The sequence below is a fragment of the Gouania willdenowi genome, chromosome 8 (assembly GCF_900634775.1).
Source record: "Gouania willdenowi chromosome 8, fGouWil2.1, whole genome shotgun sequence".
NCBI lineage: Eukaryota > Metazoa > Chordata > Actinopteri > Blenniiformes > Gobiesocidae > Gouania > Gouania willdenowi.
Genome location: NC_041051.1, coordinates 12,117,001 through 12,137,501, shown reverse-complemented (window position 1 = coordinate 12,137,501; position 20,501 = coordinate 12,117,001). Strand labels below are relative to the sequence as shown.

Below are 20,501 nucleotides of genomic sequence, written 5' to 3'. Positions count from 1 at the left end.
TAGAACTGTGACATGGTTCCCCAGTTTTGCGTTAAAGTAAAATTGACAATTTTTTGAGAATTTGCATGGCAATCACAATTACAAAGTCAATTATCTGAACTCAATTATAATTTAATTAAGATTATGACAGAAACATATTTTTTATATTACAATTAAACCATAATTGTAATTAATTATCAAATACTCAATTACAATTATAATTGACCCTGGTTACAAGCTATGATTCAGCACCACCGTGTACTTTGTGACAATGTACTGCATCAATACTTGCGCACTGGTTAAAATTGGCAGGGAGGGAGTTTAGTTGCTGAGCTCAGCAGATTATTGTGATAATGTAGGAGGAAAAATACTGATGTTGTGACAAGAGTTGGATTTCAACTTACGGAACGTATCTACGTGTGTACCTAGCCTGTAGCTAGGACCACATGCTGGTATGACCCTTGGTTCAGGGCTCATAAACTTCAGGAAGGGTGTGAGAAGTGAGACAGTGATAGGAGACATTAGCCGGGTTTTCATTACAGATTCCCGCTAAATAAAAGCCATATTTTGAAATGTCGACAAATTATAATTGCGCTGTGAACGCGTTTCCATTGAAGGCTGTTTTACCTCACAACTCCTGTGAAATCTCATCCCGCGTGACTTCTCTGCAGGAAGACAGACTCTCAGAACCTCCTTATAACACTACGCATTCCTTTGTTGTTTCACGTATAATGTGGCAGTAATCATTTTTCAGTATAATATTAAGAAATGTCCCAGTCTCCTCTTATGTTAACACTTACCATGCCATGTTTTCTTGGAGATAAGTGGTCATGTGACCAGGTACGCCACGTCGAGTGACCAGATACCTCACATTCTGTGTTTGCAGAAAAAGTGTTTCCATGGCACTTTTGCAACACACTTAAGTATTGAAACGTCTGAAATTCCTCCTCACGAAAGCGTGAAAACTTCTTGGCGATTTTTGAGTGTTTTTTTAAAATTCAGGTGTTTGCATTACCGGTTTTTTATTGCAGGCAGAGTGGATGCCAAGTGAAGCACAAGTTCAACTTTGCTTTGCCTGGATGAGAGTGCATGAAGGACACCTGTGGTGAAGAAGAGCACGAGCGTAGAAGATGCTGACGTTGGAGAAGTAAAAAGCTGAGCCAGCAACAGGTTGGGGGTTTACCCAACCAATGAGAAGACAACAAATGGCTCAGGGGGCTAGGAACAGGACTATAAATATGCCAGCATTTTGTTAAACATAGTCTCTCTCGTCTAGGAGAGAAAAGACCCAGTGTTTGTTTTTGTTTACGCTGCAATAAAACACTGCTGAGAGGCTGGAAACTTTGCTTGGACATCCATGATTTGTGTGTTGATCTTGAAACAGTATAAGTAGGGTGTTTCTAAAGGGGTGGTTTCATTGTCTAGGAAAAGTCTAAACTTTGGGCAAGAGAGAAAATCTAAATCAAACTAAGGCCTTCGATCTGCATCGGACTAATTATATCCATGTCAATAAGTGTTGATGGATATGATGAAGACACTAATAAACACGTATTGTTCGACAGGGAAATTAAAGCTGCTACCAATGAAAATGTTGTTTTCCATATCAATAAACATCAATGAATCGAACATCATTCACTCCAAAAAGAAAAGAAAAAGGTCAAAATTGCTGCTTGATAGTTTGTTTTGGTCCCCACTGCAAACATTACCGTATTGACATTCTCAGAAAAAACTTTGCGCATTACATTGTGGGATGTGAAGTCCCGTAACAGATGTTTTTTCTTTCATTATTACACTGATTTCTTGTGTTTTTCACCTGACAAGGAGGAGAGTGATTCACTTGACACCCTTTTTTCTATCTTACTCTCGGTATTCCCCAGGATATAAGAATTAGTTAAAACTATTCTGTGCACTTGTCTGCAAGACTCCACATCCCACGACGCAATGTGTGGAAATGTCAACAAAAGGTGTGTTTACGGTGGAGATGGAACATTTTCATGGGACAATTTCTACCTTTTATATCTTTGTTTTTTTTAGATTTATTGATCAATGAGGCCTATAACATGGATTTATCCAGCAGCTCCAAGTGAATTTATATAAGTTAATATAACTTTTTTTAGTTAATAGCTCAGAGCTGTGACCACATATGATGAAAATTTCCACCAGTATAATGACTACAAGTAAAAGTTTACGATTGGATTGGTTAGCTATAAGCAGACAGACAAACAGACAGACACCAATAGTCCCAACATCCAACTTACTCTTTGATATGTTTTCTGCAGGGCACAGAGTTCCTCATACAGGTACCAGTGAGCCTCTCCACATCCTCCACGATAACAAAAGGTTTCTCCTCTAAAGTGACGATGGACAGGTGGTTGTCGTCCAGCTCAGCATCACCAAAGGAGTTGAATCGTGGCCACACTGGGTACTTTAGTGTCAGGCTTCTGTTCTCCAGTCTTCCCATCTGGCAGGGAAAGAAGAAGAATGAGATGTTAAATCATGTTTGAAACATTCAGTCAATAAGTATGAGTAAACTAATCTGAAAATGATCACGTTATATAATATTTAAACAGAAGGTGTTTTAACAAGTGCAGGTAGATTAAACAAATACGTTAGAAAAGACTTAAAGTGTAACTAAACCCTGAGGTTTTGACATGCGTCAAGGCGTCAAACATCCCCTTTTCAAAACAAAAGCATCTCTTCTTGTCTTCCATTAGTTTTTCTTTTGTAAATGGGGCTCTTGTTTTGAAGTTAACAGGAAGTTTTGTCAGTAGCACAATGGCAGGTCTCCAAAATGTCGGCATGAAATGTGTTTTTGTGAGTTTTATTGATCAATTGAGCAAATGTTGATATTCTACTTTGTCACTTTCTCACTTAAAATGTTTTCAGAACTTTCAAAGATGGCGAATCAATGGAGATATTTAGCCTCAGAGAGCTTCAGGTTTTTGTTATTGTAGGTTCCAAATGCACCATGGGAAACCTAGAAGTAAACGTCAGTGGGAACAGTCATCATCCTAATTCTTCTAACCACACTTATAGTGTATAGTAGACAGTTGTACTCATTGAGTGTGTAGTGTATAGTGCGTTAGTATGCAATTTCAAACAGAGCCTATGCCTTCACCAGGGAAGCCTCAATGGGTGGAGCAAAGGCCAAGTTTCTAATTCCATTTTTTTTTTCTAAGAATTTTTGTTCGTACATTCCTAATTTTTCAGTAATTTTGGTTAATATCACCCTGTGGTAGTTTTTTTTCTTCATTTTTTTAAGCATGGCATAGTTGAAAATAAAAGAATACAACTCTAATTTGTCATGTATTGTCATATTTTTATATATTTTGATTATAATTACAGTAGTCCCTCGCTATAACGCGGTTCACCTTTCGCGGCCTCGGTGTTTCGCAGATTTTTTTACAGTGCAATTTTGGATGCGTACATGCGTTACAAGCGTATGAATGCACATTGTGTTCTGCGTCCTGATTGGCTAATCCTGCGTTCACCCACCAGCAACACATCCCACTGGGTGAGTTTCACTGCCTGCTGAAGCGAGGAGCTGTGCTCCTTTTTCTCCTCTCATAAACATAAACCACCAGTGAAAAAAGCCAGTGTGATTAGCGGCTAATGCTGTCCTAGCTCAATGCTACAGGGATAACTTTTATCTGCTACTACCACCTCCTCGCGGATTCTCCTCCACGCCTAATCCTTCCTAGTCCGGTCCCGGTTATAAAGGCCGTCATACAGCTCCAGGTGGTCACACACAGCTTCTACTCCATGGTTGAATGGTTGAACAGACCAGTGTCCGTGTTGACGGCCCGAGGTCATCATCAACAAAGACTCTGAATGCGTTCGGCATCAATGTCTGATTGCTAGCAGTGTGACTCTGAAGTGCTGTATGTTTGAAAACAGGTTTATGTTTTAAAATCTACAAAGGTTTGAACTTTGAGTGTGTTTAAACAAGAGAGAAATGTTCATGCCTGTCTGAGAAAAGTGTATAAAGTTCATGGTGAGGGGTTTTATAGCCTTAAAACATGTATAATAATTGTAAAAAATAAAGCTGACTACTTTTGCAGATTTCGCCGATTGCGGGTAATTTTTAGAACGTAACCCCTGCGATAAACGACAGACTACTGTACTTCTATTCTTCTTCTGTTCTGGGGTTAATACCTTTCTATTCACAATTCTCTCAATCCAACCTAGTCGCCACAGATTGCTGAGTCGAAAGGTGCTAATGTTCATAGGAGGGGGTGGAGCCAACAGTGGTGGTTCGTAAGGTAAGACGCAACCATTCTCAACCAATAGCCATATTCAATTGTAAAAGCCGGATTTCGACCCCTCGAGGGCAGTCACTCTTACATTTTACAACTAAATTTGGCAAATTGAAAAACTTTGACTAAAATGTCAATAATTGGACAGGAATCAGTCAGCAACTATACTTCATACCAAATACATTTATTTTCAGTTGGTTTAGGTACTCTTTAAAATGACCTGAAGGTTGTCACTTTAACTGCACCATGCCACTATTTTGTATGACATCCAATAACAAGAAGTGCATATATGCATGCCATAGTGCATAAAGGCATTTGCGTTGACAAACCCACAGGAAGTGTGAAAGCTTGATCAGCCTGTGACTCTGTGAATAATTCAGAAAGTTTTTTCAGAGCTGCGATGGCCCCTTGATGGATAGATCCTCACCCACCCACATCTGTCTGCAGCTCTGTGTGTGTTTGTGGTGCTAATGCATGTCTGAGTCAACCTATGGAAAGAAGGAAGAGAACAAACAGCAACAGGCTTCAAGGCTTTGCTTGAATTTTAAATTATTAATATGACGGGGAGCCAGAAAACGGAAATATCCTTTCCCTGACATGTTTCCCTTGTTTTCTGGAGTTTTTCTTCATCTTTCACTTTATATCCCTCGTGAACGGCTAAACTTTTTTTAGCCTCCACGTATATACAATAAAATAAGACATGTAAAAAGAAATAAAACATGTTTAGTTTGTTACAGTTCTCAAACCTAAATCTCATGTGGGACTTTTGCACACATTATAGCATCACTAATCCGTCACCTTGTTAAACTAAAAGTCACAGGATAGCTGTTTTTATACACACACGCGCACACACACACACACTTTATAGCTAAAATGCTGGGCAAAGTCATTAACCGGCGAGCAGAAAGGAGGAAGTAAAATTAGCATTTTAATTGTTTCGCTTTGAGAGGTTTTCTATCCTCTGACAGGGATTAGGGTCCCTACTCTGCTCTTAGTCGGCAGCACTGTCAACAGCCCGCTCCGTGGTTGGCTACATTCCTCAGAGTGCGTGTGTGTGTGCGGTATACGGTGAGTCGTTGGAGCGCTGAAGCAGGACAGTTTGCTGCGGTGGCATCTTCTTTTTTACAGGTTCGCCAGCGTTTGCCCATCTTGTCTTAGTCCAGCTGTTTTGCATTTCACAAGTCAGTGAACGCATGTGTCTGTGAGTGTTCCTCAGGGGTGTGACAAGTAGATATGAGGAGCGCTGGTGCTGTGAAAATGAGCAGCAATATTGGCACACTAATTAAGACAGGTGCAGCTTTTCCTTTTTTTTTGCCAAGCAATTCTGAATGAAGTGTGTTAAATATGATATAATCTATCCAACCTACCCCTAATAACATTTTATTAGATAAAATCTAATGAACCGTAAGGTTTTCAACCATGGAGTTGTGACTCCATGTGGGGTCACCTGGAATTAAAATGATGACACCAAGTAATTGGTAATGAAAAAGAAAAAGAAATTCTCACACAATAAATATCAAACAACTGTATTCTATAATTAAACTTTCTCAAATATGAATCTAGTTCAAATAAAATGCAGTCACTTTGTGCACTAATCCTGGCTACTCTGGCTAACACACTATAACAAACATGATCAAAAATGAATTCTTGTTGCCAGAAATTACTCTAAAAAAAGGTGAAATTTACATCTTGAAAGTATGTTTTCATCTCAACCATGAACCGTTCTATGACAATTTTGCGTATTGCATTGTGGGATGTAGAGTCCTGTAAACAGATGCATCATTTTTTCTGTTTTACTTTATTCTTATTGGGATTTATTTTTTTGCCAGACTAGGAGGACAGTGATTTGTTTGCCACTATTTTTGTTGTAATCCCCGTGGTATCAGAACTCCACATCCACAGGTGTAAAGAGTACTGATATATCCTGCTCAAGTTTCTTATCTCTGTATAATTCATCACTGTAACCTCACAGCTCGATTGTTGTAAATATCTGTATCATATTTGTACATTTTGTATTATTTTTGTAAATATCATATTTGTATATAATTTGTATATTATTATTATTACTATGATTATTATTAATCTTACTTTATTTTTTTTACTACTGTAATGTGTGTGTATCTGATCCATATTTTTAACAGTCTTTTACCTAATTATACACTTATTTAATGTTTATTCATTCTTTCGTCTTGTTAAACGTTTTATTCTTTTATTTGTGATTTTTCTTAGGTGGCTGTAACGTAAGTGATAATCTGGTTGGTCGGCTATGATGATGCATTTGATTGTTGTCTGGTTATTTCATTTTTTGTAGTTTCACAAAGTCTGTCATTTTAAAACAAAAAAAATATTATTTACTCAGTAACGATTGGGTGTAGAAATGTAACTATTACTTATTTTAAAACATATTTTTTTTTTCCTTGTCTGCACATGCTGTCAAAGGTCAACACTACAAGAAGTGCAATCATAATGACAGCAATGCATGTTTTGTTATTTAAATAAAATAAATTTATTTATTTTATTGCTTAATTGTGACCATCACCAGCCCTCCCTAAGGAAGGGTAAGAAACCTTTTTATTATAGGGAGAATATAAAAAGGGAGAGCAGTGTTACACCTAGGTGGAGGGGGGAAGGGAGCAGGGAGGAGAGACTCAAGATAGGAAATAGAAAGGGTGGGGAAGAATAAATTATTTTACAGTGAGGGTGAGATGTGAAGTTGTAGAACATATTGTGCTTATTATGTTGTGTAATCAAGCCAGTATAGTGACAAGTGTGAAGCTTAGCTATAAAGTTGGTGGCTGTGGACAGGGGGAATGAGTGAGTGGTAATACCAAAAGCAGGTATTTGGGATTAACGTGTCCAAAGTTAAGCCCATTTTAAAACATACTTAAGTACAAGTAAAATGACTGATTTCAAAATATACTCCAAAAAAGTACAAGTACCAAGACTATTTACAGTGGAGATAAAAACTAACTTTCAAGAAGCAATTTCAACCTTTATCGTTTGTTTTTGGAGAAAATTATGTTTGATTCATGGATCAATGAGGCCTACACGATGATTTTATCTAATAGAAAAAAAATGAGCGGGGGTAGCAGCTTTAATATCAAGATAGAAATTAAAATATTGTATAGAAATCTTAATGAGCTGTAAGCTTCATTGCAGGCACCTTGTTGTACAATGAGCATTACTCGGCTGGGATGGGTAAAAGTGATAAAAGTGTGCTTTCAATCATTAATACGGTTTCCTGAGAAGTAATCCTAAATTAGTTTGACACGTCAATAAACTCCGAGGAGTGATAAACGCTCTCACTCAGAATATGTTTGATGAAGGGAATAGTGGAGGAGGGGGTGGGGAAGGAGGGGAGGGGGGAGGAAAAGATAAGCTGACTTCAGCATCTCTTCAGACTTCCTGTCCGACTGCCCTCCTCTTCCCTCTTCCCCACAGTTGCTCCTTCTCTCTAATTAAGGAAAGAGGGGTAATAAATTAATGCCTACAGAGGATGGAGGATTCTCTTTATCGACCGACTGAGCAGCTAAATGCTGAATCTTCCCCGATGTAATACAGATATTAAATCTACACTATGCATGGATTGCAGTTCATGAGATATGACAGAGGGGCCAGTGGGAGGTTACAGTGTAAAGTTACTGTGTGGTAACAACCCTCAATAGCATCATCGCCCTGCAGCAGATTTAAACACACCTTTATTTTATTTTCACCAGGCTGTTGCTTTACATCAGGGGTTCCCAACCTTTCTTGTCTTGTGTACCCCTTGAGCATTTTTGTCATACCATGAGTACCCCCTCACTCGTACGTGTTCATGATTCTCCAAAAGTAGAACATAACACAACTGAATATTCAACGCAAGTTATTTAATTTCATCAAGTAATATTTAGGCATTATCTTCTTATTTAACTCAAATTAAACATAAAATGATGTTGTCTTCAAGGCAAAAAAAAAAATAAGAAATAATATTATAGTAAACATTTGTATTATTAATAGCGTATTATCAACACTAATTAATTATGATTACATTGTTATTGAAGAAAAATAATAAAGTTGAATCAGAAAAAATAATAAGAATAAATAAAAATATAAGTAATATAAATAATAAATACAAAACAAATAATTACCTGCCTGTGTTATATAGAAACTTGTATGACATTTACCACAAAAGGAGCTTCTTTGAATATGTCCCCTTTAAACAGGCATTTAAACTTTAAAAACAAGCCATAGCGCACACGTACCATTTTATTGACAGACTTATGAAATGACTGAGAATATTTTTTATTATTTTGGAAATAAATTGGTCATTTTCCCATGTAAACCCCTGCAAGTGCTCACGTACCCCTGGTTGGGAAACACGCTTTACATGTCTTAAAAATGGCAGTTACCCGTGCAAACACACCACGAGCATGTACACACACACATGCACACGAGTGGTTTTCGCTGAAATATGTGTGTAGAAATTGCCAAAAACAAAGGTCAGAGCACTTTGCAGATTCTCTGCGCCAGTCTCCCAAGGAGAGTTATCATTGTGGCAAATTGCATGATGGGAGAATGAGTTCCTAATAGCATGGAGAAACCATTCAATCATAAAAACACTATCCGTCACTGCTGTCAGACAAAATTATGTCGGGAAAATTGAGCATTTTCTCTTTCTGCAGTCACTTGGAATGTGTGTGTGCGTGTGTGTGTTGTGTCTGCAGTCAGGTATCATGAGTGTGTGCACTTTGTGAGTGTTCATGGGTAAAAATGAGTACAGGTGGTGTAAAGCAACTTTATACGAATGGTGAGAAATGATTCCTTGGATCGAAATCCTTCCTGTGCGTATGTGTGCGTGTGAAGTGGGAAGTGCGGGAGTATGCAGGGGTGGGGTTGTGTGCATGTGTGTGTTTTCTATGTTGTGATTTTCTAAGACAAATCCAATGCTATCAGGTAAGATTACTGAGTGAAGCAGATAACACTTCAGCCCTTCCTTAAGCAATTTACACACTCTATGTTCTCAGTCTGAGCTAAACATTACACCCTGACTGCGAGTACAGTTCGCAAAGTTAGCATTTAGAAAAAAGAAACTTTCTATTCATTTCCAGATTGCATATAAGGATTGTCTTGTATTGACGGCGCATTAGGGCCACATTCAAATTTAAAACAATCTGAGCCACTATGAGATTAAAGTTGTAATATTTCGGGGAAAAAGTCGTAATTTCATGAGAATAAAGCCGTATCTTCAAAAACTCACAATAACAGAATTCCCTGTTGAAGTGAACACAACTAAAATTGATAGCCACTTCCAGCCAGTTCCTCCTACACTAAAAAAGATATTTGCTCCAAATCAGTCGGGTTCTTTTGTTGCAAACAAACGCAAACGTCTGCAAAGTGTCTTTAAAGTCCTTAAACTGATAACAGTGTGGTGATGATGGGACAAAAGGCTCAGTATTTTGCCATATGTGAAACCGAAAGAGAAGTACAATCTCACTAAATTCTTCTCCGTAACACACGAGTGACCGTAACACAGACAAGATCCTGTTTGTATTCCAATTTTGTTTTCATAAAATTACGACTTTAATCTTGAAATATAATGACTTCAATCTCATAAAATTAAGATTTTTTTTAGATTCTACTTTAGTCTCATTAAATTACAACTTTAATCTCAAAATATTACTAGTCTAATCTTGTAGTGCCCAGGTTTTGTTGTTTCTTTTGTGAGAAATACTTCTGATTAGCCAACATGCTTTCTGCAGTTATATCTGAGCAGATATTCCATAGTGTTCAATGAAAGTCTATTTTTGGATAATAATAATAATAATATAATAATAATAATAATAATAATAATAATAATAATAATAATAATAATACATAATAATTATTTATTATATTATTATTATTATTATTATTATAATACATACATACATACAATAAACATAGCTAAAAACAATCAATCTTTAAATGCTTGAGTTTAGCATATCATCATCACTTACATACAAGTAAATAGCTAAGAACCAGAGAGGAAGCACCATTATTAGCAGCTACAGAATCAGCTGTCTGGGAGGCATCGCCTCAAATAATGACAGCATATGTTCCCACGAGTGATTCTAAGCTAGGCAGGAAATAAACTCTGACTTACAATAATCTGAAATCAACAAAAAAAAAAAAATATGGGCAGGAGAAGTTAATAGAAGATGTCTACAAATGACGTTCATTAGCTGGAAACTGTTCACTTTGTCTCTGCTGGGAGTAAGAAGCTTCGTTAGCCATCTAGGACCTAGTACTTGGTCAGAGCCAAAATTAATAGATTAGAAGTATTCACATTACCATAATTGAGTGGCTTTCATGGGTACTTGTACTTTTTTTTGATTATATTTCTAAATCAGTAATTTACTTGGACTTATTTAATTTTTAAAGAAGTGAAGTCATTCGTTAAATTACTGCACCTGCACCCAAACGTTACTGAGAAAATTATAATTTTTTTGTTTTAAAATGATCAACTGACATTGTAAAAATAAAAAAAATTAAAAAAAAAAAAAAAAAAGAAATGACCAGAGAACAATCAACCGGCAACCAGGCACATTGAAAATGTTCTTAGTTTTGCCATTTCTGGTCAACACCCAGCCATATTCGTGGGTTCGGGTTGTAGGTTTCTACCCATTATGTTGTTACCCACATGGCAAATTTGGTATGACACTGTTTTTGAGTTCATAAATATAGCTATACTTAGAGTTTTATTTTGAATTGAATTCATTGGTTTTATGGTATTTCAAAAATGTATGCACTCTTTGACAATCCTTTTATTTTATACAGATGCCATTGTGGAATTGATCTTCAATATGCAGGATTTTCTCTCTTCATTTTTTAGCTGTATGTAAGGGAACCGTGGCAAGATGTCCTTGCAAAAATAAATGTAAGGGGTGAAAAATAACATGTAACTTTTACTTTGAGTTTTATTTAATTTTGCTACTTCTACTTGTACTTGAGTATTTGATGTATGACTTATTTGTACTTGAGTACAATTTTCAATCAAGTAACTACTTCTACTTGAGTAGAATATATCAGTACCCTACCTTTTCTCTCACTTCATGTACCTAATTGCACAGTGGAAAAGCAGGTGTTGCTGCTCAAAAATCAGAGCGTAGACACACCTATGGTGGGTTGTAAAAGCTGACATAACATCCTCAAGTGACTGTTTCCCTAAAGTTTTCATCACTTTGCCTGTTTTCCGCTGTTTTCTTACAGCACCACTGGTTATTTCTCTCTTAGGCTTATCTGCTCTCACTTATTCTGATCTATCTGATCATTCTATACATCTCTGTTCTCTCTGTCCTCTTGCACCAAGACACTCATTTATATTTTTAGTGAATATCCATTTTTTACTTGAATTTTTGTCTCTGATCATATGGGAAATTTCTGACTTTCTGTTTCTGCCTTGTAGTGCCACAGATTTTTTGTGCGCATGTATGGAATGGAAAACGGCACCGTAGAGAGAGAGAGAGAGAGAGAGAGAGAGAGAGAGAGAGAGAAAGAGAGAAAAGAGAGAAAGAGAGAAAGAGAGAAAGAGAGAAAGAGAGAAAGAGAGAGAGAGAGACGAGAGATCCCAATTACGTTTCCATTCTCTTGTGCTTTGTCTTCTTCTCTGCGTCGCAGTGAAGTTGTACTGATCACTTTCACAAGTTCTCTGTTTACAAAAACAACAATAACAACTAACCACATCTCTCCACTACTAACAAACGGATGTTGATGGTGTGTGTGTGTGTGTGTGTGTGGGTGTGACTGTGTAAGGCTGTGCGTCAGAATAAAATATGAAATAGCTTGTCTCACAAAAATGGATAGAGACCATGCGGATTGCAGCAAACTGAACTGCACACTGTAACTTGCAAGCACACAAACACTTCGATGTATGTGACCTGAATAGCAACCAAGCAAGGAACTGTTTTACTGTCAATAGCCAGCGTTAAAGTGTAAACGCACCCACTCATACACACACGCAAGCACGTTGACCCCTCACCACCTCAATAACTGAGGTCTGGAGTTTTGATTAACTGCGGTTTGAGGTGCTATCAGAGACCACACAGACACAGTGCACAGATAATCCGGTTTAGATAAAGGAGAGGAAGGGATGAAAAGATTCAGGGAATGAAGTGGTGAAAGCTTTAGATCTAAAGACAAATGGTTTGAAGAAAAACTATTGTGAAAAACTTGCCAGTAGGATTTGAATTTGAATTGATGGTTTAAATAATTGCTTTTAAAATCTGAATCTGAATTGGTCTAACTTGAAATTGAATCTCTTGAATGTGTATCATGATAAAATTGAAACTGTAAAAAAAATTCAGCTCCTTAATTCATTCTCAGTTTGCAGTTTCTGTCCACACCAATTCAGTTTTTCAATTAAATTTTTTGTGCCACACATCTGGGACCCAGCCTCAGGCAAAACTAGAAGGAAACCAGACACTGCTCATCACCAGGCTAACACCATCCCTACTGTAAAGCATGGTGGTGGCAGCATCATGCAAAGGGAATATTTTTCATCTTAGAAACTTAAGGGTCCATTCTCCCATCTGGACTTAAGCGCTTACTTGCACGCCTGCAGTTACGCACTTCTCCCCTGATTGTATTCTGTGGTCCAGGCTGCTGACACGTCCACCGCGCGTAAGGAGCCAAAAAGCGCGTATGTGTGAATGAAGGTGGGCTGAAGGAAAGGAGGAGGTGATGTCATTTTTTTGGGGCTGTCTAGAAATCGCGGAGCATAGCGTTTTCTCAACGCTTGTAAATGTCATTGAAATCTGTGAGAAAGACTAAGTTTGCTTTAATTTGAAACGCCTTCATTGATAAACAATCTGACAGGTTGATTTGATCAGAATAATGCACTGTGATGATCGGCCGCATTGTGTCCAAGTCACAATTAAAATCTCTCTCCTTGATCAGCACTTCATCATCATCATCATCATCATCGCCATCGCTGTAAGAGTGACTGAGTTAGATGCGCTGCAGGTTTGAGGAAACCCAGCAGAGCGTCCTGCTTTAAGAGGAGACAGATGTTAGCAGTGAAAACAAACCATTGGCTTACTACATAAAATGTAGTTTTAAATATAAATTGTGTAATGCCTTATGGTGCTGAGAGCGAGTCCGAGATGAGCCTCATTTAAATATGTGTGGGAACAGTTTCTGGTATCTATCCTCTCATGTGCATTTCACCAAACTCTGCATAGGACAACTTGTTTCATTTTTATTTACTATGTAGTGGATCAAAGTGTGGCTTTACATTGGACATAATATGAAAATAGTTGGACATCACTGTGGCAACGTGGACAGAAGTCTGCGTCTGTCAGAGTTTCATTTATCGAGCAGCCGTAGCTGGGCACAACTCAGGTGTGCACAGATCGGCTGCAAGACGCAGGAGTCCGTGTGGCTTCAAATGTAACTAAGTCCAATATAATGTTTCCCCTTATCGGGGCGGTGCACTTATTCCAGGGTTAGAAGCGCGTAAGAAGAAAAGAACTTAAGCAGATGGGAGAATGCGAGTATGGCCAGATTTAAATGGGAACACCCACATTTCAGGACTGCTTCACCCACAGTGCGTAACTGGGACTAAGGTGCGCAGTGACTGACCTAAGTACAGGGGGAGAATAGCTCGCAGCCAGAAACAACGCCGGACTTACGCGCATGGGAGAATAGAGCCCTTAGAGACTAGTCGGGACAGAAAGATAAATGTAGCAATGTAGAGAGACATCCTGGAAGAAAATCTACTCCAAAGCACTCTTGACCTCAGCCTGGAATGATGGTTCATATTTCACCAGGACAACAACCCTGATCGCACGGTTAAGATATCAAAGGAGGGCCGCAGGACATCTCTGTGAATGTCTTTTAGTGGCCAAGCCCAAACCCAGACTTGAGTCCAAATTGAACTCCCCTGAAGAGATCTAAAAATGGCTTTGCACTGACATTTTCAATCTAACTTGATGCTGCAGAGAGACATAGAGACTAGCCAAAGATAGGTGTGTTATAAACACAAAACAATCTGATTCTGTATTTACCATCAGAGGTTGCATCAACAAAGTATTGAGCAAAGGCTGTAAACTACTGTAGATATTATGTACATGTAATTTCCTAATTTATTTCTAAATTTGTCATCATTATAGGGTGTTGTTTAGTGTAGAATTTTGATTAAAGAACACATTTATAAAATTTTGGGGAAAAGGATGTATCAAAAAATGAACTTTGAGAAGTTTTGAAAGGCGCCTGAGATATAAAATGTATTATTATTATTATTATTATAAAGTGTGGAAAAAGTGTGCTTACCCAACATGTGTATGTCCAATGTGGTAGATGTTTTGTCCTAAACATGTGATTTACATGTATTCTATGCATTTATACAAATATTTTACTCCACACAGCAGGTGGAGAATGTACAAATATACAATTAATTACACCCGCCGTGACTGAGAATATTTTCACAAAACATTGCACTGTAGAAGTTGTTCCATAAGGAGTCCGTGTGTTCCATATCCATACATTTCTTAAAAAATGCTTACTTAGAGCAAAGTTAAGAAATCTGTAAAAAAGGAGACATTGCCCCTACCTTTTCCCACTCTCTCTCCTTGTTGAGAACAATGACCACCAGCTTTGGGTGCTCCTGGTAGCCGTCCTCTGTGAAGGACAGGTCTTTGCCATCCCATGTCACATTCATCATGTACCTAGGAAGAGAAGGTGCAAAAGAATAAGGGATGTTAGGGTGATGGGTGATCATATAGAAGAGATATGTGCATGAAAGGAGGTGAAAAAGGAAATGAAGAGAAATGATGGTGGGAAACAGAGTGAACGGAAATTAAAATACATTTCAATGTAAAAAGAAATGTAATATATAAATGACTCGAATTTCTAAACCAAATATTAACCAAATATCACGTACAGTGAAAGCAATAAAGTCACAATGAATTCAGCTGGATTGGGTTATTACATATTAAAGATGTTCTATATTATTACATATTGCACAACTCTTGAAATCCCCTCAAACATCAAAACGAAAGAGGAATGAAAAGCAAAAAAATCTAAAATGATATTGTAAAAACATAAAGGGTGCCTGTAGTGAAAATGGATATAACAAAAAAATGTGTTGGATGAATCAATCCATGAATACACCAATAAACAAAATATATGCACTTTTTTTTAATAAAAAAACAAAAAAAACACTGTAAGGACTTTTTAGAACGATTTTATACCTGTTAGCTGTTGCTAGGCAACAGTGTTCCGTTGAGTTTCCGAACAATGGCGGAGTGTAAAGCTAATGGTTGCTATAATATAACAACAAGAGAAAAAACCCTGTAAGCCAAATAACGACACTAAGTCAGAGTTATCCAGATGTTGGCTCCATAATATTGGTACGGGATACACACTTAAAACGTTTCAGTATGAATGCAATTCGGTGATATGCCAGAACCGCTTCAAACTGAGCTGCTATGAGAGAGATCTGCAGGGTAAGCTAATGGGCTAAGCTAATGGGTATGAAGCTTACGTCTGAACCCAGACGCTTTCGCAACATAATTTCTTCAGAGAAAGTCTCAATGCAGCTTGTAAACGTACTTGTTCAGAGCACTACTATGTTTCTGTTGGCAGCGGATACTATGGGTGGCTGTCATGGCACTAACCACACCCCCACCTGATTGTTTCCTCTCATTTCCTTGTGGCTAAATGATGAACTGTTACCTGTTCATTAGGAAGCCTTCATCATCCCATCCATGAACAGCCATATTTCTGCACTTCCAACACCTAACTACTCAGCCATGGCTCGTTTCTGCTGGTAACTACAGCTCTGTCCGCATACAAGAAACAGGCAGTTGGTGCTAGAGGTGACATTTAATCCTCTCGTAACATACAACCTGGATGCCACACTGTTATCATTAAAGGAGAGGTTACACACGGCTGCTTAGCTCCGAAAGCTAACAGAAAAAATACACTTCCCACAATGTAAACAGACCTGTCGCACATCTACCTCCCACAATGCACCATTTCTTTAAAGCGACAGACTGGGTCGATTAACCAAAGTGCGTCATATCCTGACCAAAATGGCGACTCTCCATGGTTGATGCCCTAAGGTATACAATTCTTCTAAAAAGTCCTTATAATGTGTGTTTTTTTTGTTGGTTTTTTTTAAATAAAAACGTGCACATAATTTGTTTATTGGTAATACATTAAACAAATTTTTGTTATACAGATTTTTACTACAGGTACCATTTAAATTTGTCATAACCATGTGCACACACACACACACACACACACACACACACACACACACACACACACACACACACACACACCACACACACACACACCACACACACACACACACACACACACACACACACACACACACACACACACACACACACACACACACACACACAGGCTGTAATAAGTGACCCATATGGCAGGTCACATTAGCCAAGATGGAGAGCAGGGAGAAGATATTCTTGGGTTCATGCAGACTCCACATTAATCATAGCTATCCTTTCCCACCCTGTCCCTCTCACACCCTCTGTCAGCGGTCATGAACAACATGCAGGAGACGGCCTCTAGTTTCATCTACCTCTCCTTTGTTCTGTGAAGCAAACTTCTAACAGGAGCTTGTGCAAATGTCAGGAGTCAAGGAATCTCATGCTGAGAGGTAGTATACACGGTGCCCTGTGATCTTAGAGAAGGTAGTATTATGCATTTATGCTGGGCTTAAGGTGGTCACATTATCAACCCTGCTTTCATTAGAAACACTTTTATCCTCATTAAACAACTGCTCTCACTCAGGCAATGATTTCAACCAAAGACAAAGATTTTAATTGAAAGTGGCTGTTTTTTCCTTTGGGCTCAATTATGCAAATTTTTTATTAAAAAAAAAAAAAAAAAAAAAATCGCAATTAGCTTATTTTCCAAAATTGTTCAGCCCTAATACTATATATATATATAAATTTCTTTCTTTTTTTTTTAACAGGAATAGCTTCCTATATTTACTAATAAAGTCTTCAATATTTTCATGGCATTCTTATTGATCAAGCTCCCATTTTCAACACAACTCCTCAGATACCGCACAAAATATTATGTTAAAATCTTACACAAGTAAAACACTTGTTGAGTACACAGCAAAGCACAAGTGTTGTTTGAAAGATAATTGTGAGACTGGCTGAGTAATATGCGTGGGTGTGTGGTGACATTTCATGAGAGCAACTTGTCTCCTTAAATTGCTGCAAAAGACTACGCAGTGCGCACACACTGGCACACATGCAGGCACACGACGCACACGCCTACCACACCAAGTCAATGCCCGATGAAATCAGTGAGAGATAAGGGGATTGGGTGGGATTTATGATTAATACTATCTGATTGGCCTCCAACCAACCAACCAACCAGGTGGGTTTAATGAGGTCTTTTGATTGGACAGAGGATTGCAGCGGTGAAACAATTATGTGGGACTTGCAGCTGAGAAAATGGAAGCAGAATTGGTTGCAGTGGCCCCTGCTTCTTTTTAACTTATTCACTGCCAGCCCTTTTCAGAGCAGCCAACACCATATTGCCAAGCGTTTTAGATGATTTTCACCCACAGAATATTTTGTACTATGACAATCTGAATTCTGAGCAGATTCTGAAAGATTAAAGTCTCTAGTTTCATCAGAAAAAAATCATTTTGTTTATAGCTTGTTTTGTTCTTCTGTAATCAGCAGTTGAATAGAGGCAAGTTTCACACAAATCACCAGTTTGAGACAAAAAGCTGAGAAAAAGGCTTTTTTTCTGAAAAAACTTAATAGTTACTTTGAAGCAATTTTTTTTGCTTTAGTGACACCTCAACATTGGTTTCCTTCTATAAAACTGCAAAAACAACAATAAGACCGGGCTTTTGATGGCAAAATTATTACTATTTTGCTATCTATGTCAGAGTTCAATGGTTTTCTTACTGTATTTTGATCGTCCTCCAAGTCTCTCCCCCCGTCATTCTCTACACACGCAACTTCCTCCTCATCCTAGGCATGCCGAGTGTCACTGCTTGCCCCACTTTTTGATCATTTTCTCTCACCACCACAACACTCTCAATAGTCCACTTAGTTCCACACATGCTCTAGTTGAGTGTGCGCTGCTGTGAGCTGCTGGGAGCGTCAGCATCAACTCTCGTCTCGCGGCATGTCTCGTAAACTCCTTTCCTCTCCGTTTGAGCTCTGCCCATCATTTGTGATCTCTCACCCAAAGGTGCACTGCTGCCACCTACATGTCACCAGTTGGACACTACATCATGGTACAAGTCAGATATTCACAGGAGAGCTTCGTCACAATGTCTCCTAGCAACCCCAGCCAAAAAACACAAATAACGTCTATAGACGTCTTTGGCAGTCAATGAGTTAACTGCCCCCTAATCCATGTGTCTGGATAAGACACAGACTTGTACATACTGTGCAATCCACCATCATCTCTAAATAAGACACTATTATAAAAAAAAATTAAGTTGAATACATTGTGTTTTTTAAGAAGTATTTTCTGATTTTAGCCGTCAATGTTTCATTGTACAGAATATGTGATCTAAAAAGCAACTAATTTCTTCCCTGCCACATTAATAATACATGCAGATCCTCACAGTGTGTCTGAGGCCTGTGGTTTAAATAAATACATTTTCCTGTGAATGAACAAACAAGTGGTCTTTGTCTTATTGTCGTCCACAAACATTTTAAATCTGAACACAGGTCAGACAGTGAGAGCTTCAGGTTATCTTTGGGCTAAAGTTGAGGACGTGATGCTGTGTTGCTAGGACACAAACCCACACTTAAATGTTTGTACTGGAATTGATTCCTGAACAACACAACATAATCATTCGCTATAAGAGATGCATTTAGAATATTGTGACAAACTTGAGTAAGAGTTCGAGATGAAATTAAGTCATTGGCTATGTCCCACAGCTCTAAGTAATGCAATGTTGGCAGCTAAAGTAAAACTAGATTTAATGGACAACTGAACGTACTTATGAGAAATATATTGGAGTAAGGTATGCTCTGAAGAATTTAGTCAAGTGAAAGTAAATGTTAATTAAAAACAACCGACATCGACAACCCATTTGCAACAAACAAAAAAAAATGTTTTCTACTTGTTAGTATACTATACTATTTTAGTACTTTTACTGTGTTAGTTTACATCACTGAAAACTATTAAGTACTAATTAGATAAAGAATATGTTTTCAATGTAAACTACATTTATATTTAATGTTTTTTTATGCGTTAAAATAATTGGCACAGTAATTTAACAAGTAATTGGAAATAAATGATTATCATTAGTCTCATTGCATTAAAATGAAAACATTGCAATTGTATAAATAAACACTAATTTATACAGCTTCAAAGAATAAATAAATAAAAACTATGAAAATAATTATTTAGCACTGACATTCCAACAATGCACAATATAAAATGAAAAAAAAAAAAAAAATTACAAGTTGGCCCGTTTCCACACAAGTCGCAAATAGCGCGTCATCACAACATCCTGTTACGGTCGGCTTTTTCTGTGATAAAGGTGTTTCGGTGGTCGGAATTTTGGTGCATCACTAATGAAAATACAACAACTCAGTAGGCCTGGGCCGATAATCGATAATTAACCAGACGGTGAATAATCTTTAACTCGGTAAGTTTGCCGGTCTCGGTATATTGCCATATTCATGCATATTTGGCAGCATTAGCAACGGATATTAAACAGCAGATAACTGAGTCAGTTGTAATAATTTCTCACTGCAGCGTAATTACTCTAAAATAGCATTCCACTGCCAGATAATCTTAGAAACAGGTAAATCAAACAGTTATAGTCCAGTAGATGCAGCAACTCTGAATCTACTACGTAGCTTTGGATTGCTACGCCGACTACACCCAGCGGCCTATAAAGAAGCGGAGCCCCGTACCAGCTGAGCCCCCTGCCAGCGGTGTCCGCCAGCGGAGGAGACGTAAGCGGTGCGATCGGGGGAGGCGGGGCCGCTAGCATTGTTGTTTACAAAGGTTCTAACTGGATTGGAAGTGTTACCTGTGAAGGAATGTTCAACTATATACCTCTGTGCCTCAATGTTTCATATTTATTGTAAGTGCATTTTCGTTTTTTGTTTTTCTTAACAGAGACAGGGTCTATTTTATTGTTTTTGTTTGTGATATTTATTAAAGTGCAATTTTTTGCTAACAGAGACTGAGTCCATTTTATTTTAATTGTTTGTTTTACTTGTTTTACTTGTTACAAGTTGATTGCATTAGTGGTTAATTTGGTCTAAGAAAATG

The 20,501-nt window shown here is 37.9% G+C and overlaps 1 protein-coding gene across 3 annotated transcripts in view; it reads right to left on the bottom strand.

Annotated features, from left to right (window-relative positions):
• grin2aa (glutamate receptor, ionotropic, N-methyl D-aspartate 2A, a) overlaps nt 1-20,501 on the bottom strand; it is a 198,846-nt gene that overhangs the window by 32,133 nt on the left and 146,212 nt on the right. For all 3 annotated transcript variants that reach the window (XM_028454435.1, XM_028454434.1, XM_028454436.1), the window contains 2 exons: nt 14,803-14,917; nt 2,238-2,440 (listed from right to left, as the gene is read on the bottom strand). In XM_028454435.1, the coding sequence (XP_028310236.1) occupies nt 2,238-2,440; nt 14,803-14,917 (318 nt within the window). The remainder of the gene's footprint in view (nt 1-2,237; nt 2,441-14,802; nt 14,918-20,501) is intronic.